Source organism: Choloepus didactylus, chromosome 1 (genome assembly GCF_015220235.1).
Source record: "Choloepus didactylus isolate mChoDid1 chromosome 1, mChoDid1.pri, whole genome shotgun sequence".
Lineage (NCBI taxonomy): Eukaryota > Metazoa > Chordata > Mammalia > Pilosa > Megalonychidae > Choloepus > Choloepus didactylus.
Window position 1 is genome coordinate 165,583,798 of NC_051307.1, and position 22,789 is coordinate 165,606,586.

General features: G+C 36.9%; 1 protein-coding gene across 5 annotated transcripts in view; it reads right to left on the reverse strand.

The window, feature by feature from the left end:
* NEK11 (NIMA related kinase 11) overlaps positions 1-22,789 on the reverse strand; it is a 314,565-nt gene that overhangs the window by 206,667 nt on the left and 85,109 nt on the right. For all 5 annotated transcript variants that reach the window (XM_037844899.1, XM_037844909.1, XM_037844925.1 and 2 more), the window contains 2 exons: positions 22,041-22,105; positions 20,941-21,067 (listed from right to left, as the gene is read on the reverse strand). In XM_037844899.1, coding sequence (XP_037700827.1) covers positions 20,941-21,067; positions 22,041-22,105 — 192 coding nt within the window. The remainder of the gene's footprint in view (positions 1-20,940; positions 21,068-22,040; positions 22,106-22,789) is intronic.

Genomic DNA, 22,789 nt, shown 5'->3' on the forward strand with positions numbered 1-22,789 from the left:
ATCAGCATTACCCCATACAGCAAATGTTAAGAAAAGCTGAAAAAGAGATCAGACTTCAATTAGAGAATCGAATGAAATGGACTTGATTAGAACTAAGGTAAACCAAACTAAAGGGAAAAGGATGATACTGTGTTTTAAGACCTTAACTTCTGTGTGAGACCAAAGGAAGAGATGTTTATTTGGTGCAAAATCTATACTTTCTGAAGCACACTATATAATTTAACTTGTATGGTCAATTTATTCAAACACCATACAAATTACATGGAACCTTGAATAGGGGGTGAGATCAGGTTGGTTTGTACAGGTTAGCATGAAGCCCCAATAACATCCCAGAGTAATTTGGGCAGAGAATAAAAAGTATTTGCAAAGCCCCCTTGAGGGCCTGGGGAAAAATGTGGAAACATTAAACTTCCCCACCTGGGGAATTCCTTATATTCTTGCAAGCATTAGGGACTACCATTGTGGTCGGCCAAATCCTCGATCTTGGAGCTTGCCCTTAGGAACTTTGTTACTGCAAAGGAGAGGCTACATTTACTTATAATGGTGCCTAAAAGTCACCCCCAGAGAACCTCTTTTGTTGCTCAGATGTGGCCTGTCTCTCTCTAAAACCACTAGGCTGGTAAACTCACTGCCCTCCCCTCTACATGGGACATGACTCCCAGGGGTGTAAATCTCCCTGGCAAGTAACATAACTCCTGGGGATGAGCCTGGACCTGACACTGTGACCAAAAGGGGGAAGAGAAATTAAACAAAATAAAGTTTCAGTGGCTGAGAGATCTCAAATGGAGTTGGGGTTCATTCTGGAGGTTATTCTTATGCATTATATATAGATATCCCTTTTTAGTTCTCAGTGTACTAGAATAGCTAGAAGGAAATACCTGAAACTGTTGAACTGCAATTCAGTATCCTTGATTCTTGAAGACAACTGTATAACTATATAGCTTATATGGTGTGACTGTGTGATTGTGAAAACCTTGTAGCTCACACTCCCTTTATCCAGTATATGGACAAATGAGTAGAAAAAAGGGGGACAAAAAGTAAATGAATAATATGGGGGGAAAAGGAATATGCAATGTTTTGAGTGTTCTTTTTTACTTTTATTCTTATTCTTATTTTTTGGAGTAATGAAAATGTTAAAAAAATTGATTGGGGTGATGAATGCACAACTATGTGATGATACTGCGAACAACTGATTGTTCACTTTGAATAATTATATGGTATGTGAATATATCTCAATAAAATTGCATTTAAAAAAAAGAAATCACTGTACTTCTCCTGAATAATGGGTTTATTTTTACCTCAAGGGCATCATGAATTACATTAACTCACCAGGTTTCCCTTTTCACATTACTTGCTTGAAAGCTTAGAAATACGTTTTGTGATTGACCATGTATAAGTTGTTAACTTTTAACATGTCTGGAATATTTTCTGGTGCAAGGAGAGGCATATATAAATAAATACATATGGGGATACTATCATTTTAAACTTTTGTAGGTTTTTTTAAAAGGTGCATTTGTAAGAGAACTTTGGATATATACATTGAACTTTGGATATATATACACTGAAGTTGCTCCTGTTCCATTAAATAATACTAATACTAAAATTTTCCAACTGATTGCTATTTTACATTCTACAAAGCACTTTCACATATATCTCAACATAGACTCATAACTTCCCCATGAAACAGAGCTGATATTATATTCCCCCCCCCCCCCGCCATGATATAGATGAGGAAACTGACTCAGAGAAGTTAAATGACTTGACCAAGGTTACACAGGTAGATCTCAGAGCTGACTCTTGAATTAAGGCATTTTCCCCCAATCCTGGACCGTTTCCATTCCAGCATACTAGAAAGAAGAGGGATACTAAAAGAATTAGATGATTTTGACTAGAACACCAAGATCAATGTAAACATTACAACTTAAAAAAATTACTTGAGGCTAAATAAATTTGGCATTCCTCTGGAAGACTATTAAGTGGTATCTAGTATAGTAGTATATACTCAGAATTCTAAACCCAGAAAAAGTTTCCTTCAAATAAAGTGAAATAAAGACATTTCAGAAAAAAAAATCTGAGAGAATTCATTGTCAGCAGGAAAGCACTAAAAAAAAATTCCTAAAAGGGATTACTTCTGAAAATAATCCCAGACAGAAATAGAGAATGTAGGAAGGGATGGCGAGTATTGGACATGGTAAATCTGTGAATATGTAAAAATGAATGTTGACTCTACAAAAATATTAACATCTGTGTGGTTTAAATATTTTTTGGAATTAAAATTCATGACAAAAATAATGCCCAAAACATAGAGTAAATGGGGCTAAAATGTTTTAAGGTCATAGCATTTATAGGGAAAGTGCTAAAAGTAATAACTTTAATCAGACTGTTATAATTTAAGGATGCATGTTATAATTACTGGCGTTATCACTAAAAGAATTGCAAAATAATGTATAACTAACAAGTGTATAACTAACAAGTCAATAGAGGGAAAAACTTAAATCTCAAAAATGTAGTCCAAAAAAAAGCAAAAAAAGAGAAAATGAAACATTAAAAAGTAGGTCACATAGAAAGCAAAGAATTAGATGACAAGTAAAAAAATAAATATAGAGTAATTACATTAAATGTAAATGGGAAATACTCTAATTAAAGATTATCATACAGGATAAAAATTATATACTGAACTCAAAATAACCCTTAAATATAAGAACTCAGGAAAGTTGACAAAAAGAGATAACCATGCAACCACTTACCAGAAGATTGTTTGTGTAGCTATACTAGTATCAGATAAAGCTATACTAGTATCAGAAATAGACTTTAGACGAAGATGAAGATGGTGGAGTGATAAAGAAATCAAACCCTCGGGAACATATGAGAATTCTAAATCTGTATATAGTCAATAACATGGTTTCAATACATACATATGAAGCAAAAAATGGACAGAACTAAAAGGAAAAACAGACAAATTCACAATCGTAGTGAAACAATTTAACACACCTCTTTCAAGAGCTGATTGAACAAGCAGACAAAAAAATAGACAAGGCTAGGGAAAATATAATCAGCACAATTACAAAAATTGATACAACTCACAAATTGACATAAATTCACCCAACAATAACAGAATTTAAATTCTTTTCAAGGGCATGAGGAACATTTACTAAAATTGACCATATGTCATAAAGCAAGCCTCAACAGATTTCAAAGAACAAAATCTTCAGAGCATATTCTCAGACTACAGTGAAATTGAGCTAAATATTAATAACAGAATGAGAAAAACAAGATATAAAAGTTCCAACTGCTTGGAAATGAAGCAATACACACCTACATAACACCTGGGTCAAACAAGAAATCACAAAAAAATTAGAAAATATTTTTAACTGAATGCTAACAAAATTACAAAATATTGACACTTGTGCGATACAGCTGTAGTAATGCTTACAGAGAAAATGATAGCACTAAATGCATATATTAGAAAAGAGAGAAATCTGAAAATCAATGATCTAAGCCATCTTGAGAAGCTAGAAAAGAAGCAATACATCAAACCAAAGAAAGTATCAGGGAGGAAATAAAAAAGAGAAGAAATTAATGAAATAGAAAACAAATATGTAATAAAAGTCAAACCAGTAAAGAATAATAAATTTAATAGATCTCTAGCAAGACTGATCAAGAAAGAAAAAAACACAGATTAACAATATCAGAAATGGAAAATGGTACAATACTATCAGCTCCACACATACTAGAAAGTATTAAGATGACATTATAAACATTTTTATTACAATAAATTTGACAATTTGCATGAAATGAACAGAGTCCTTAAAAAGCAACTTTCCAAACAGACAGAAGAAATAGAAAATCTAAATAGTCCATTAACCATTAATTAAAAAAAAAAAAGTTTCCCACAAAGAAAACTCCCAGGCCAGAAGTCATTACTGGACAAATCTTCCAAACATAAGGAATAAACAACAACAATCTTAATCAAACTCTTTATTTTACAAAGCTAGCACAACCTTGATATTAAAACATAACAAGGGTATTAGTTATAGGCCAATTTTTTCATGAACCATAGATTCAAACAATCCAATTACACATATACTCACACATATATTAGCAAATAGAATCTAATAATATTTTTTAAAAAGATAATACACTAAGGCCAAAAGGAGTTTAATTCAAGAAGACAGGGTTGATTTCATATTTGAAAATCAATCAATAAGATATACTCCATTATATAAAAAAAGAGAAATCATATCATCTTGATAGATGAAGAAAAAAGCATTTGATAAAATTCAAAACCCCTTTGTGTTAAAAGAGTGGGAGAAACTCTTAGCCCAATGGGCTTGAAAGGAATTGCTTTAATCTGATTATTTTAAAACCTATAAAAATATATAGAAACATGTTTATTGGTGAAATATTGAAAGTTTATGCTTTTTTTCTGAAACTGGGAACATCTAAGGTAAGGATGCTGACTTTACCATTTGCTTTTAACACTGTAATGAAGGCAGTTGCCCAGAGCAAGGAAGCCAGAAAAAGTAAAAAGAAATTTTTAAAAAGATAGGAATATTAGAAAAGAAGACATTAAACTCTCATTAAACATGTCAACATGACTGTGTACATAAAAACCAAAAGAATCTACAAACTATTAGAATTAAGTGAATTTAGCAAGGTTGCTGAACACAAAGGTCATTTCTATTAGCCTGCAACAAGCACAACTAAAAAAATGAAATTAAAAATGCCATTTACATTAACATCACAACCTATCTAGGATAAATCTAATGAAAGATGTACAAAACTCTACACTATAAATGATAATAGATTGCTGAGAGAAATTAAAGGAGACCTATTTAGAAAAAAAAGAAAATGAGGAATAGATCCATGTCCATGGCTTGAAAGATTCAATATTATGAAGGTGTCAAGTCTCCCCAGAATGACCCAATAGAATACCTATCAAAATCCTAGCAGACTTTTTTGTAGGAAGTGACAAACTGATTCTAAAATTTATATGAAAAGTGCAAAGGGACAGGAATAGCCAAGGCAATTGATAAAAAACAAATCTGGAGATCTCATATCACCAGATGTCAAGACTTATTACAAAAGTATATTAATTATAACAGTGTGACATTGGCAAAGAAGAAAAAAACAGATCAATGGAACAAAAGAGAGGGCTCTAAAACAGACCCATACATATTCAATCATTTGATTAATCCAAAGGTAAGCTGCACTAGAGGAAAAGATGGTCTTTTCAATAACTTATGCTGGGCAAATTGAATTCCCATAAGGACATTGGGTACCATACACAAAAAATCAATTATGGGTGGATTTAATTGTGAAAACTTCTGAAAGAAAACAGGAGAATATCTTCCTGATCTTGGAGCTGGCAAACATTTCTTAACAAGATACTAAAAAAAAGCACTGACAATAAATTGATGGACTGATGAAACGGACTTCATTAAAATTATGAATTTATGTTCATGAAAAAACAGTATTAGGGGAATGAAAAAGGAAGACACAAAGTGGAAGAACATATTTGTAATTCAAATATCCATCAAAGAACTGTTATCCAGGACATGTTAGGAAAAAAAAACCTACCACAAATCAGCAAGAAAATGCAAGAACTCAAAAGATGAACAGACACTAAATGGCCAAAAACCATATGAAAAGATGTTCAACATTATGAGTCATCAGGGAAGTGCAATTTAAAACCACACAGTACCACTACAAATATACAGAATGGCCAAAGTGAAAAGGACAGACAAATGTGTACCTGTTACACAATGGAAAAAAAATTTTTTTTCGAGAGAGAGAGACAAAGAGAGAAAGTAGGTGGAAGGAAGAGGTGGGGAAAAGATGGGCTATATATTACTAGTAAAACAGGATCATCACACTGAACTAAACAGTTTTACCTATAGAATCATCACACTGAACTAAATAGTTTTATCTAATGTGGATGTGTATAAAATATTTGTGTATTATGATTTGTATACTTACTTATTTCTCTAAAGCAGAACCTAATTAGAATCTCAGAATAACAGACTATAAAGGGACTATAAAGGTTTGCTAGTTTATTCAAATTCTCATTTCTCAATGAGAAAACCAAAGCTCTGCAAAAGGAAGTGATTTGCCCAGAAAGGTACCATGTTAGATCAGCTCACATTTGATATTGGTTCTCAACCCATATGTCTTAAAAATGTGAAAAACAAACCAAAAAAAAAAAAAAAGGCATACTGACCATGCCCTGTTATAGAACCTAATGTGCATGTACAACCTGAATACTGAAAAAAGTAATCAAACTCTCAGGCCTGGGTGGTAGAAAGCTATCAATTGCTCAGCATGCACACACTCTTGACTCTGCTCAGCTCTCAAAGAGTCAGTCTCCTTCAGGACTAGAGTTAGAAGCGGAACAAAGTCAGACAACCTCTCCTGGCTCTGAAAGGTCTGAAGAGTTGGGTGGAAGCAACAATCACTGATCCAGGATGTTTTGAGCCACCTAGAAGCCAGATTATTAGATTATCTCCCCCAATAATAAAAACGAGAACAATAATAATAATGGCGATGATAGCAACATTTTAATAGTGTTTACTATGAGTCATGACCTGTTCTAATTTCCTAACATTTTAAGTCATTTAATCATCCTCATAATCTTCCTAATGAGGTAGAAACTGTTATTATCTTTCTCATACTTCAGATGAGAAATCCGTAAGATTAGGTAAATTGTCCAAGGTTCCAAATTAGTAAGTGGTGGAGCTAAGACTGCAACCACAGTTGTCTTCCTTTAGAGATATTAACTGCATGGTATTCAACCTCCCAAAACTCCACCAATCGAGCATTTTGGCTCAGCTAGGGCCCTAGTGAGTTGGAAATCATGGCTATCCCTGAAAGAAGCCTTTCAGGCAGGAGTTGACTTCCCAAGCCCACCTCGGGTCCTATCTGGAGCCGCGATCCAGCTCCACAGATCCCTGGGGCCTCCGACAACAAGCCACGCAGAGCAGCAGGCCATGGCAAAGACAGGCCATAGGAACAATGAGACCCTCTGAGGCAAAGGGAAAGGAATGTGGACAAGTTTGGCTCTTGGTACTGGTTTTATTTTTTCTTTGTTTGCCTTTTACTACATCAATTTTGCTTTTCTTTTGTTGGGAAAGGAAAGGGGCTAGAGGTCTATTAATCACAGTAAATTGATCATGAAGTTAAACACTGGTTTTAAGGAGACATAACTCTACCTGAGCCACATTCAATGCATTTATTAACATTGGAAAAAGTTGTGCAATTATCTGGTTAGACTATGGGAGAGTTAGAGCTAGAGGCTGGTTCAATAATGAATTAATTTTGATAAAGGAGTATTCTCCTTTTTGGCAATCCTCTCAGCTACTGACAGCATGCTGCTTTCCATTTACCCAGTTCCCTTTAATCAACTGATATTCACCTGCACTTGAGCACAGGGAGAAGACAGTTTATCAACCAGTAAGTTGTTGTAACAGACGCCTGCAGTCCCAGTGCACCTGCCTGCAACATTTGCCGGTTACTGAAATATGAGACAATCTGATTACAGAAACGTGACACTTGGGGTGAAAGATTTTTGGTTATCCCATTACAAGTTTTAAAAATCTCTCTCTTATCTATATCTGTTAAGAAGGGAAGGGTAAAAAAAATCTCTCATCTCTATCAATCTTATTATGGTAACTATATATCTACGTACCTATGGTTTTTTATTTTCTCTAATTTCCAAATAAACATTTCTACATAGGAATAATTATATCACCTCAGATTATATATAACCTCCATACTTTTTAAAGAATTTTCTCTTTTCTTACTCCCAGGCCTTAAATCTGGCAATAAAAATAATTGGGAGGTGGTGGGGGTGGGAGTGGGAGGAGGGTAGAGTTGAAAAAGACAAAAAAAGGTTTATTTTACCTAGAAGTCTGTGATTAACATTTCTATCTTTTCCCAAAATACTGCCATCTGTGAAGACGTAAGCAAATAAATCCCTGAGGGAGTTAAACTAAACTGTCAAAGGGAAGAGTGGGATCAGGTGCATGTGAAGCAAATTCCACCTGAACTCTATAAACTTGCCATCTGTCCAAGTCGCCCACAACTGCCCAGAAGATTTCCAAAGCACAGGTTGATAATGAATTGCAAATGTAACTCAGATTTTGTCTTGTCTCAAGATAGCTAAATTTACCCTTTGAAATCTTCCCATACCCCACAAAGAGAAGCCTGCCCCACAGCAACTCATGACACTGGTTGTTTGCGGAAGTTTTATTGATCTTCTAGATAATATTTATACTTGATGCAAATGAGGAGCATCTATTTTACCCATCTAGAAAAGAAAACACATAATTTAAGCAGCTGAATATATACAGTGAGTAACAGAAATTAAATACAAGAGAGTGGATTTTAGTATATACTAACCTAAATAAAAGTATTTCTTTAGATGGAATTGATTATTAACATAAATTCTGTCCAAGTATAATAAAGGACATTGAGCTGTGTGAACTAATAGCTAAGAAGCAAAATTATATGGCAACCATTTATTAAAGGCTTACCATTCCTAGAACCCATATCAGTGCTTCCCAAACTTTAATGTGCATAGAAATCACCCAGGGATTTTGTACAAAAAATGTTGATTCTGAGTGCTCTGGGAGCAATAGTGACTTCATTGGAAACATAGTTTTGCATCTTCCTTGAATCTCCATATAAAAACAGACAGAACCTCTAGATAACAAAACCAAAACATTGTGGCTGATCAACAACCTAAATTTATAAGCATTAAAACTATAAAACTCTTGGAGGAAAACGGAAATACTTTCAGGACCTTGTATTAGGCAATGGATTCTTAGAGTTTGCATCAAAAAGCACAAGCAACAGAAGAAAAAAATAGATAAACTGGACTTTCATGCATTAAAGAACATTATCAAGAAAATGAAAGACAGCCAATAGAATGGGAAAAATGCTTGGAAACCACATGTCTGATAAGAATTTAATATCTAGAATATAAAAAGAACTCCTACAACTCAAACAACAAAAAGACAATTCAACTTTAAAAATGGGCAAATTACTTGAATAGACATTTCTCAAAAAAGATATACAACTGATATTAAGGGATGTCTAGACAGTGGTCAGTTATATATCTCTTTTTTGAGAAATGTCTACCAAGTGGAACTGTAGCCCATAATATTCTTTGAAATGTGCTAACTACTCGTCAAAGTGCATTTGGGAAATTTCACTTCCATGTATGTATGTTATATGCTATAATAAAAAATATGATTTAAAAAATAAGATATACAACTGGCCAAAAAGCACATGAAAAGATATTCAACATCATTAGCCATTAGGGAAATGCACATCAAAACTACAATGACATAACACTTCACAACTACTAGATGGCTATTATTTAAAAAATAGAAAGTAACAAGTGCTGGAGAGGATGCAGAGAAACAGTAACCTTAGTACATTCTTGGTGGGAATGTAAAATGGTGCAGCCACTGCAGAAAACATCTTGGGAGCTCCTCAGAAAGTTAAACAGAACTACCAAATGACCCAGCAATCTGATTTCTAGGTATATACTCAAAAGAATTGAAAGCAGGAACTCAGACAGATATTTGTAATGTTCATAGCAGCATTATTCACAATAGTCAAAAGGTAGAAGCAACCCAAATGTCCATCATTAGAAGAATGGATAAACAAAATGTGGTATATATACAATGGAATATACTCAGCCTTATAAAGGAATGAAGTTCTGATATATGCTTTTACCAGATGAACCTAGAAGATAAATTATGTTGAGTGAAATAAGTCAGACACAAAAGGACAGATATTTCATGATTCCAGTTATATGAAATAGCTAGAATTTGCAAATTCATAGAGAGGGAAAGTAGAGTACAGGTTACCATGAGCTGGGATGTGGGAGAGTGGGGAGCTAATGCATAATGGGTACAGGGTTTCTTTTTGGGATGATGGGAAAATTCTGCTAATGGACAGTGGTGAGGGTAGAGCAGCATCATGAATGTGATTAATCCTGCTGAATAGTATGCTTGAAAGTGGTTGAGATGGGAAAGTTTATGTTGTATATATGTTTTCACAATTTAAAAAAGGACAACCAAAGAAACAATGACAATTAAATGCAATACATGATCCTGGACTGTATCTAATAATGGAGGAGAAAAGGGCCAAATGGACATTATTGGGACATATGAAAAACTGGAATGTAGTCTGTAAACTTTAGATCAATGTTAAATTTCTTGAACTTGATAACTGTACTTAAGATGGTTACATAAGTGAATATCTTTGTTCTCAAGAAACTTACATGGAATTACTAAGTGTTCAAGGAGCATGATGTATACAACCTACTCTCAAATGTTTAGGAAATAGATAGAGGGATGGATGGATGGATAGATGGATAGAATGACTTGGCAAATGTGGCAAAATGTTAAAAGTTGGTGGATCTGGGTATCTAGGGGGACATTATATTGGAGTTCTCTATATGGGTTTTTATTATTTTTGCAACTGTACTCTAAGTTTGAAAATATTTCAAAATAACAAGTTTAAGAATGGGAAAAAAAAACAAAAATACATGGTCAATAATTCCAACAAAGTCAGGTAATAGAACCTCAAAATACAAGTGAGAAAAGACAAACCACAACAACCACACAAGACTTGCACAGTATTGGCATCTGTATGAGAAAAAGCATAAGGAAGCAATGGGGTGATTAAAGGACTAGAGAACAGAAGAACCTTAAAATCGCCAACAGGTACTCAGCTGAAAGCAAAGAATAATAGCTGAAACCAGCAGGGATTTTTCCCAGTCCAAAAGCAGGGTGAATACAAGAAGCCAACTTTAAGGCCTAAAGGTAAGACCTAAAGGGGCTGGAGCAATCTATCCCAGGCTGTCCAACAGAATTTTTGGCAATGACGGAAATTTTCTATATTTCTGTATATAATAACTAGCCACAAGCGGCTATTGAGCACTTGAAATATGGCTAGTGTGGATGACTTTTTTAAAGGATATTTAAAAGGAAAAGTGAACTCATTCTTTCCAACATATCATCCCAACAGGTTTCTTCCATGATTGAGCTTCACAATGTTTGGAAGGAAGATCATCTCATGTCACTCCACTGTGGTGTTCCCATACTGTATCAATCAGGTCCTCCAGAGAAACAGAACGGAACAGAAAATAATTTGATAGATAGATAGACAGACAGACAGATGAAGGATGGATAGATACATAGATAGCTGATAGAGAGAAACACACACATATAAATGGTAAGAGACTTGTTACATGAATTGGTCATATGACCATGAAGATTGGCAAATCAGGATTCTGTACAGCAGGCTGCAAGTTGGAAACTTGATGAAGGTGATGTTGAACTCCCCAGGGGAAGCCGCAAGTTAGGAACTCCAATGATGGTGATGATGAATTCCCCAGGAAATACTGGCTGTCTGAAGTAGAGACAGAAATACTTTTTGACTCCTGAAATCCCCAGTTATCCCTTTAGGGTCTCCAACTGATAGGATGAAGAGACTCCGCTTATTGCTGAAGGCAATCTCCTTTGTTAATTGTAAATGAAATCAATCATAGATGCAGTCAACTGACTTACGATTTAAATCCATCTGTGAAATATCCTCAAAGTATCAATCAAGCCAGTGTTTACTTGACCCAACAGCTGGACACCATAACCTAACCCAGGTGACACATGAAATTAACCATCCCACGTACCCTACACACCATAAGAATTTGACCAATGGAAGAACTGACAACAGGACCAACACTGGAGGGAGAGAGAGGACAGGGAGAGCGCAGGGTGGCAGAGAAGAAAAACTGGTTTAAAGAGAAATCCTTTTGCCTCTTTAACTATTCTCAGTGCCCCAGTCAGATTTTATAGAAACCAGAAAGTTTGGGAAAGGACCACAGTAATGTTCAGAGTTGGGGTGGGAAGGTAGATTGGCTGATGGAAACAATAATCAAAGCATCCTACCATTGCCAACTGTTACTTACTCAGACACTTCATAAAGTCTGGTAATGGCAAACAGACTACACTGCTTTTGTGGCATAACTGCTTCACACTTGGGTGAATGGCTATGCTCCAGCTGCTTTAATCATCTTTTATATGAGGCTCTTTTAAGGGACAGAGCATCAGAAGTAGTAGAATATGCCAAGTTATTAAAAGACCTGCCTATCTTCATTCTTAGTCTCCAAGAACCTTCTCCCCTAAGCACACCTTTCCCTCCAGTATTCTTCCTTCCTTGATGATACTGGGCTTGGCCACATGATTTGCTTCAGCCAGTGGAATATGAGCAGATATGAAGCATGCCATGTCTGAGTGGCAGCTTTAAACACAGTTGAATGGTTCAGCCCAGGCCTTGCTCTTTCTCTCTGCCACTACATTGGCCCATTTCAAATAGGGGTACAGCCTAAGTCTTTAATTTAAGAAAACACTAGAGCAGAGCAGGCCTGCAACTTTAAACAAAGGCTCAGCTGACCTGTAGTCCTCACATAAGGTTGAAGAAGAAATAAATGTATAATTTTTTTCTTTATATATATATAAATGTTATCACTCCAGGATGTTTGGAGTTCTTTGTTATTGCAACAAAGCTGACTAATACACTGTCCCCTGGCTTAAACCCTTCAGCAGCTTCTTACCTCCACCTCCAAATAAAATCCAAACTCAACATCATTTACATGGACCATTCACCATCTGACCCCTACCTGCTTCTTCAGTCTCTTCTATTGCCACACCCCTCCTTGCCATGTATACATGCTTTGTTCTCTAGCTATTCAGAAGCCCCTGTGCTTAATCATGCCCCCAGGGTCTTTCAGAGGTTAGAGTTCAAGAGAAGACCTGGGTTCACTACAATTATTTTAATTTCCCAGTATATTTTTTAAAGGAGGAAATGCTAAAATAGTTTCAAAAATAGTAGTATACTTGAAATTTTTAGATTTAATAATTTAATGCCTTTAACAGATATAACCTCATTCGGAAATATCCTGAAAATATACATTTGAGGCCCTTTGTAAGTGAGAAGGCCCTGGTCAAATGGTTCTTCTGGCCGCCTCTTTCATCCCTACACAGTCTCCTCTTCCCGCAGTGGGCACCCTTAAGTTTTGGTTATTGCCCACTGAATCCTTCTGGTTTAAAATGCATTTTTCAAATCCCTATCTCCATCCTTCAACATCCTGAGCAGGGCATCACCCACTCTGTAAGACTAGTGGATGTTCTGCAACCTTGTTCCAGGAAGGTAATTACTCCTTCTCTCTATATTACACCTGAGTCTTGTATATACTCTTTTTATTACACTATAACAGCAAGCAGCAATTATTTATTTACAATGTCTGCCAATCCTTTGAAGACAGGGACCAGACCTTGTTTGTCTTGAAGTCTCTTTCCTTCTGTGAATGTCACCCCAGGGGCAAGAGGGAATAAGGCTAAGGTCATGTCCCTGGTAAACTGGCTGGGGTGAGAGGAGTTGATTGTTTGTAGCATTTATTGATTTCCCGTGGTGTAAATACCATGGCTGATTTTAAGCTACTGATGTGATGCACATTACATGAGGACTCAGATTAGCTGACTCTCTGCTCCTAGTTGCAGACCCACTCTGACCCAGGATTTTCCCAATCCCAGGACTCAGGCTATGCCATGATCTGAAATGGGTTAATCTAGTAGCAGAGAGAAAGAGCAAGAGCTAAGTTGAACCATGAAACCACATTTCAAGGTTCCACTCAGATGTAGCGTACTTCATATTCTTTGAGAATAGATGTGGATAATTGATTCTTGTGAGATGGTTTGAGCTGGCTCCAGCATACCACTGAATTATATGAGCAAAGGAGAGAAGATGTGGGAGACAGAAGATGGTCTAGGGCTGGGGCAGAAGGAGGAAGAGAAGAAAGAGAAGTCTGTAGGAGTGAAGAGAGAGTTCTGAGGCTCCTGAAAATGTTGCTGGTTCCTAGTTTCCCAGCTAAGGTCCAGGTTCTTAGATCTATCCACCAAATGCATCTCAAATTGAGTTCCAGAATGTCTTCCTGGCACATGCTACTTCTCTTAAGTCATTTTTTTGGAGTTCTTTAAAAAAAAAAAGAACACTGCCAGCTTGCCGTAATGGAGCCCCAGACTAGTGGTTGCTTGTCAATTCCAGCTTTCTGTCTTTTTGATAATATACTTTTCCAGTCACCACTGCTGTATAACAAACTACCCAAACCCTTAGTGGCTTAATACAATAACAGTCAGTCATCTCACTCATGAATCTATTTGATCAGAGCTTGCTGGGAAGGTTTGAATCTATTCCCCACAGCATCTGCTGCATAGATTTCAACTGAGGCTAGAGGAGCCATTTTAAAGTTCGATCCTCACTCATATGACTGGCCAACTGGGTTCTGGCTTTCAGGCAGAAGCTCAGTCAAGGCTGGAGACCAAAGACCTTGGTTCCTCTTGGTGTGGACTTCTCCACCTGGGTCTCTCGCTGGACTTCTCTGGCTTCCTCACAACACGGGAGCTGGGTTCCAAGAGCAAGGATTCTAGGAGATCCAGTTAGAAGCCATGTCCCCTTTTATGACCTAGACTCAGAAGTTACATAGCATCAATTCTGCCATAATCACAGGGCTACCTAAATTAAAGGGGAGGGAATATAGACCCTACCTCTCAATAGGAGTAGTGTCAACTCACACTGTAAAAAGACCACTTGGGAAGGGATATAGAGTGATGGCCATCTTTGGAAAATACAACCTGCCTTATGCCCATAAGCATCATTAGAGAATTTCACCTTCTGTCCCCATCCAAAGAATTCTCTTTTCTCAGAGACTCAGGCCCTCCCCAGGCTCCCATGGCTATACACTTTCCTTGCCTGAGTTGCCCCTTGCTGAAAAATGCCTAGTCCTGGAACTAAGAAGACCTAATCCCAATTTTGCTTACTATGGAATTACTGTTCTCAACTAAGGATTCCAGGGAAAACAAGCACATTAAGAAGTAACTGACAATGAAGTATGGTGACTAGAGATTCAATGCTTGTCAAGAATATTTGCATTTTTTTACATTTTAAAAATAACAGCTGGTAAACACCAGTAAATTTCTCTTTGATTAGAAGAATGGAAAAAAAATGGGGCTAAACCCCCTTCTCCTACCCTCCCACAGATTGACAAAACAAGGGTATATAAACTTGCCACCCCACTGTTTATCAAAGAAAAAACAAAAAGGAAAAAACTCTGATTCCAACAGTAAGGCTTTGGAGAAACACAATTCCAGAATGGCAGAATGGGGAGCTCCATGGACCCACTCTCCAGCAACATAACCATAGCTAGTGAACATTAGAAAAAACAAAACAGTAATTTAACTGCTCTGCAAAACTGTCCTAAGGGCATACAGCAAATGAAGAAACACTTTTTCAAGAAAGTCTACTAAATCTCCCTAAGAACAAGTGAGAATCCAAGGCACTTGAGCCAAAACCCACTTCCTCACTCCCCTCCTCCAGTTCTGTGTGACAAAAGCTTCTCTCCAGGCTGGTGTGGGCAAGAAATGGGACTCCCCCTGCCCTCAGCTCCCCGGCAAGGGCTAGGATATCTCTCCAAGAGTGACAGGCTTCGGACATTTGTCATCCCTTCCCCCCAACCCCCCAGCTCTGTATTGCCCACGGTTAAACTCCCAGAAAGTGTGGCTTAGATATCCGTACTCAATTCCTCCACCCAGCCCTGACACCTAGGGTGCAGGACCTACCTCAGGCAGAACAGGCCGAGAATGCTGGGTCTGGATCACACTCACCCCAAGCTCACTTGTTGGGTGGAGATTCCATGCAGAAGAGGCAAGTGAAAAGGACCACAGGCTACCATCCCCTCCTAGTACTCATTAAGCAGGAGTGTCACTCTAAGAGAAGTCCTGGCCTCCAGCTTCACAGCAGCAGCTCAGGGGGAGGGGTAGGCCATAAGGAGAGATTTGAAGTTCTCTCCAAAGGAGAACAGAGTGTAGAGAGGTTCAAGCCTAAGAGTGCTCTATAAAACAATGGAGATTTTGGTGGTAAGTACTTAAGAGGAGACTGGTAGCTCCTAGAGAGCAACACGCTAAAACAGACCAGCTAGTTTACCAGGAAGATCCAAGGAAGGATACAGGTAAAAAGAGCCCTCCAGGGTCAGAACAATCCTCAAAAACTAGTCTCAAAAATTATAACTGCAAACGGGCTCACATTTAATTAGAGGAGACTGTAGGGTAATTTATGCCCCAGGGTATAGTTGAAAACAAAGGAGCAATAGGCTGGCAATTAGTGGAGACTAACAGCTGGTGTGATACCAACAGAGGCAGGCAGCTTAACAGAGAGATCAGGGAAAGAGGCAGTAAAACAGATCCCTGGCAAACCCACCATCATCCCAGGGTGACGGTTCACGTGCCCAAAGCTACACCCTCTGGGGAGAAACATCAGAGCCGTATCACTGTGAGGGTAATAGATTTCACTAAAATAGCCTGGCCAAGTCACTAAATGAATAACTAAGTAAATAGCGACAAACTGTGGAAGGGGGGGGGTGGGGCAGGTAGGGATAGAATATCTAAAATGTCCACTTTCAACAATGGTGGGACATGCAGAGTAACACAGTGTGACCCATACACAGGAAAGAAAGGTGGCAACAGAAACTACCTCTTAGAGGGACCAGTGGTTGGATTTTGCAAAGACTTCAAAGCAGTCATTACAAATATGTTCAAAGCACTGAAGGAAATCATGAGGAAAATGTTTCATCAAATAGAGACTATCAATAAAGAGATAGCAACTGTGTTTTTAAAAAGCACCAAATAGAAATTCTTGAGTGGGAAAATACAATAACAAATGAAAAAATTCACTAGAGGGGCTTGATAGTAGATCTGAACTGGCAGAAGAATCAGTAAACTTGAAGGCAGATCAATAAAGATCATGCAATCTGAAGAACAGAGAGAAAAATGAAGATAAGTGAACAGAGCCTCAGAGAAATATGGGACACCAATAACCACACCAACATATACATAATGAGAGTACCAGAAGGAGAGGAGAAAAAAAAAGAGAAAAAATAATAGAAGAAATAATGATAGAAAACTTCCCAACCTTAGTGAAATATATTTATCAACACATCCAAGCTCAGCTAACTCCATGTAGGATAAATACAAATCCACACAAAGATACAGCATAGAAAAAATGCTCAAAGACAGAAATGGAAAAAATCCTTAAAGAAAATAATAAGGACTTGGTTGCGTAAATGATTATGTCCCAGTACAAAATACTACGCAACTGTTTAAGTGATATGTAGATATATATGTATTGATGCAGAATAATGTTCCATTGTTTTAAGTGAAAAAAAGCAAGCTATGAAATTGTATGTAGTATGTTTATTTTTTGTAATAAATACATTTAGATAGATAAATAAAGCTTTCATGCTGGTCATTGAAAAACTATATTACTACTATATCTACTGCACCAGACTGAAAGGTTTTCCTACTCAGCTTCTGTTGCGGGGAAGGCACTTCCCTTACCAGCAAATAGGCCGTGCCCCGATCTACCCCCTTTTCCCGATCACTCTGGGAGGGCTCTCCTGTGGGGATGCATTCTGGGTGCTAGAAGTCCAGGCAGATGTTGGTTCCTCTTTGTTTTCTTCTACCCATAACTAAGTCTTGCCTGACACTTCCGCCCAAGAACACCATAACGCCTGAGTCCAGTGTTGGATGTGAGCTACACTCCTCAAGCATCCCCTACCCTCTTCCATACCAGATCTCTAAATAAAACCCTGAGAGCCAAACACAGTCCACTCAGATACCCCCCCCCCCATTCCCACCACTATTCCCTCCACCTAAATCACCCAAAGAATAGAGGGCCACAAGTTCAAAGAGTCAGCTGGTTGTCTCTCATAGCAAGATAAATAGGAATGACAGTGAAATATTGTGGTTCCTTTCTATTTAATTACATTACAATTATTCCAATCATATTGTCCTTTAGTTGTTTCTTCTACCAAAGTAATAAATCCTAAATATTCATAGGTTAAATAGATTTTAAGACCTAGCTTAGGAACCCCATACATATATTTAATTTTCCCTGTGGGGGGAAAAATGTTCAGCAATTGTTTATACATATCAGCTTTCTTCAAAGCATTATCCTCAGTGATCCTAATTATCCTAACTTTCAAAACAACCATTAATATACTTCTGGAACCTAACCCATTTATTGGAGAGTGTTCTAGTTTGCTAATGTTGCTGGAATGCAAAACATAAGAAATGGACTAGCTTTTATAAAAGAGGGTTTATTTGGTTACACAGTTACAGTCTTAAGGCCATAAAGTGTCCAAGGTAAGTCATCAACAATCGGGTACCTTCACTGGAGGATGGCCAATGGTGTCCGGAAAACCTCTGTTAGCTGGGAAGGCAGGTGGCTGGTGTCTGCTCCAAAGTTCTGGTTTCAAAATGGCTTCCTCCCAGGACATTCCTCTCTAGGCTTCAGCTTCTCTCCAAAATGTCACTCTTAGTTGCTCTTGGGGCATTTGTCCTGTCTTAGCTTCTCCAGAGCAAGAGTCTGCTTTCAACGTCTGTGTTCAAACTGTCTCTCATCTGCAGCGACTCTCTCTCAGCTTCTTCAAAGTGTCCCTCTTGGCTGTAGCTCCTCTTCAAAATGTCACTCTCAGCTGCACTGAGTTCCTTCTGTTTGTCAGCCCATTTATATGGCTCCAGTGATTTAATTTAGACCCGCCCTGAATGTGTGGGGTAACACCTCTATGGAAATTATCCAATCAGTCATCACCCACAGTTGGGTGGAGTGCATCACCACAGAAACACTCAAAGAATTACAATCTAATCTTTGATAAGTCTGCTCACACAAGATTACATCAAAGATAACGGTGTTTTGGGGGACATAATACATTCAAACCGGCACAGAGAGGGACTTCCTATACTTGATTGCTACGAATGAATCCAGAAAGGTTTAACAGATTGCAGAAGGAAGATAAGGTTATATAATGGCAACATTAATAGATGAAAATATAATTAGCATTAGGACCAATTCTTCTTCATGCATTATAAATAGCAGAACTGCCAATTATTCTTAAATGTTTCCAATCCTAAGAAAATATTCCACAATAAACAGATGCTACACACTGAGATTCAGAGCAGGGTTGTTCTCAATCCATTCAATCTAAATTTCCTAAGTATCTCCTAAAGATTACTCATCACACATATGTATCTGCCACTATAATTAATAGCTCTCTGTTATTCTTTTCACTTTAGGTTTGGCAATAGAAATTTCATTACCAAATAAGCCCATTTTGATTCAGACACAACCAAGGTAATTACAAAATTCATAATAAAGTAGTTATTTAGAGTTAGGATAATGATAAATCCTCAGTTTGCACTTTCTAAATAGTTACTAATCTCTGCAAAGAAAGCTGACCTAATGCTCAGAAATATACACTAAAATCCTCCTGCATTTTTATATTTGGGGGATTTTTGGCTGTTTTAAGTTTCGCCTAAGCCATGTGTCATTTTTGTAATCCTAAAACATTATAGCAAGTAATACTCCTAAAATTCTTTATGCAATTCTAGGAATAATTTTTTTAAAGAAAGAAAAAACACTAACACAACTGAGACAAAATTCAGTGCTTTTCTCTTCTCTCTGGGGTTCTCATGCCTCTGTTAGGAGACAGTGTTCTGATCTGGCAAGCAGATACAGACATCTGTCAAGAGGAGCCAGCTTTCTTGCTACATGTAATTCCATAAACTTAACTAATGGGCTTCATAATTTAACTTACTCTTAATTCAAATGATATGATGTAATATCTTTCTGAGACACCATGCAATCTTAAAATATTCGAATTTGTTTTGTAATGTCTGCAATGATTTAAAAAAAAAAAGTGTGAAGAAAGTTGTAGGTATATAACTGAAATTCAATCTGAAGCTCAATACTGATTCCCTCAACTGGGAGAAAGGGACTCCAACAGGAGCAAGAAGATTACTCCTGAGAGGAAAGAATCCTCTCATTTCTGTTATCATATCTTAAGGACCATTGCATATTCCTGGGCAAAGAACAGATGCTCAATAGAGCAAAAACAAAAGGAATTCATTCCTTGGAACACATATGTGATATTTGTTTGTTTTGGGCTGTTTGCTTACTTGTTTGTTTTTGGAGGAGTGTTCAGAGGAGGGAGGTGAAAGAGGGTAAGATGATAGACTGATAGATCAATTGGAAAAGACCTCCAGGGCACCAGCCAGCCTACACCTAAAAAACCCAGAGAAGAAACTAGAAATAATCATAAGAATGAACTGAAGGGACAGGATGGATGAAGAACTGCCCTAGCCAAACTAATCTTGACAGTTTTTCCTGCCACTTGGGAGACACCAAGACCGAGCCACAAGTACAGTTAACGTTCACTTTTCCCTAATCAGAGAAAAGGTAAATTTCTACTTTATCCTCTTTAGAAGAATGAAGTGGGCACATCTTCCACATTGCTTGTCTTTGAAAGCTCAGCACTACTTAAGTTGATTTGCATATAATAATTACTTAGTTAATTAACAAATGCTCAGCTAGATTATCTTTCCGACCCTTAACAAGCCTAAAATTATATAAGACTCCTCTTCAAAGGAAAATAAATTTTCTACAAATAGCATCCATTGCTTATAAAAGAACATATTGAACACAGTTTTCCACATGGCTTCTGCACTGATATTTAGGCTGGTTCTGTGATAAGGAAGGAGAAATGCCTTCAGTGAATAAGCTCAGAGACACTGAGAAATCACAGATGCATCTATCACTGAAAACCCAGATTTTTTTCATTTATAGTTACCCTTAAAGCCAATATCTTTAGTAAAAATTCTTAAAAGTAACAAGAAGAAAAACAAATTGAAGAAAAACTGAACATTTCCCACAGAGGTGAAGTTATTTTTAAAATAAAATAAAGCACAATATTTAGGGTCGCATCTTTGTCTCAGGGCAGCAGATGAGTAAGTCATCTGGACTGGCCCACAGCCCGCTTACCAGATGTCCGACTTTGTGTCATAGCCTTGGTGTTTCAGAGCCTCTGGACTCATATAGTGGGGAGTTCCAGTTAAAGTTGTGGCCAGGTCACAGGATCCCATTAGGAGTCGCGATACTCCGAAATCCCCTCGAAATAATAATTCATTTAATGAGTGTTTTCAAACAATGAAAATCAGCACTGGAAATTAACAACTGAGTGTCTAATTTGACTATTTTAATATGCAATGACTCATACCATTTTAAAGGAAAACAAAAAAAAAAGTGATACATTTTAAATTATACAATACTGGTGAATAATTTTTAAAACATAAGCTTTATAGGGGGAAAAAGGCTATGAGCCAGTTAAGTGAATTATGTAAACTAAGAACTTTTTATTTCTGGCATTATGGAGAACTATATATCCTGAAACAAAAAGCTATTTCAAGTCTGAATAACAGCAAACAGAACGATTCTGGAAGGGCTGAATGTGATTATTTTCAATGTTACCGGATTGGGGCAAGTTTGTTCTTAATTTACAACAAAGAAATTTTTTTAAGTAAAAGACCTGCAACTTTTCAAGAACACACAATAAAACTTTGAATCCATCAGCTTGTCTATTTTTGCCTAAGTTGTTTTTATGCCTTCTCTCCCTAACAACATCTTACATTAAGATTAATAAATCTGGTAACTAACCAGTATGAGTGGAGGTACAGTTCTGAAGAACTAAAGGTTAATAAAGTTCTTAAATCAATATTTTAATTATCTATGATAATGGCCTATTGCTTGTGATAAAATAAGCAGAAAACCTGTGGTAATTATTCAAACCAGTAAACAAGTCTAACCACTTGTAAAGTGCCTTAATATAGTAGGATCTCAAAAACTGTTTGTTGAATCTACAAAGCATATAGCAAATATGTTATCCCTCAATTTATAATCAGATACTCAGAAGCAAAATAATTTTTTGTTGGGCTCACCCTGGTAAGAACAAAATTTTAAGAAGTTTAAATAAACCAGTGACTCCTCTAACACTTCTGGACATCATATAATTTAATTTGCTCTTTTGATAACATCTAGAATACATTCTTCTGTGTTTTCAGAGTAGATTATAAATAAAATCTTACCAATTTTAAGTTGGTTGTTTTTCAGAAATATATTCTTTGATTTCAAGTCTCGATGAAGTATTCTCCTTAAAAAGGCAAAAGGGATACACAACTTCATGAAAAATACAAAAATTTTAAATTCAAATATAATTAATACGTATGATTGTATGTAAAATGATTCACACATCAATCTACACTCCCACAGACAGATTTTTCAATGTTTAAAAACTACAAAGTGACAATATTTTCTAGTTTCCCTGTGGGAAATAGGAGACATATAAAGGTTTTAAAGGCGGTGGGGCGGATATGTAGTTGGAAGAATAATAATATGCTTTTAAGTATTTCAGTAGGCCAGATTTTACTGTGCTTCTGTAGCATGATATACATAATACTACATCCAGTAACCATATACTTAGCTATTATAAAACTTTATAATCTATTTGTATCCAAATGTCACAGCTCAAGGAGGCTTTGCCAATCAAAAGACCAAAGAAGATGCTAAGCATTTTCTGAAACATGAACTTTATTTGGGACTTACTCACAGGAAGGCAGAAATTAGCAGAAATCAAACGGCTTTTTTCTTGCCAGGCAGGTACTGCTTTTGCAGGGAAGTTGGCCGCACAATTGAAAGAGGACAGCAAGCCAGTTATAAGGGTGTGACGTGGAGGTGGTGCAGGAAGGAAAGAATTATAGGATGGGGCTTTGTAAATAACCACAAGAGTGATAACACTTGGGGGCCAGGAAGGAGGTAGACTGGATTAACATTCTTG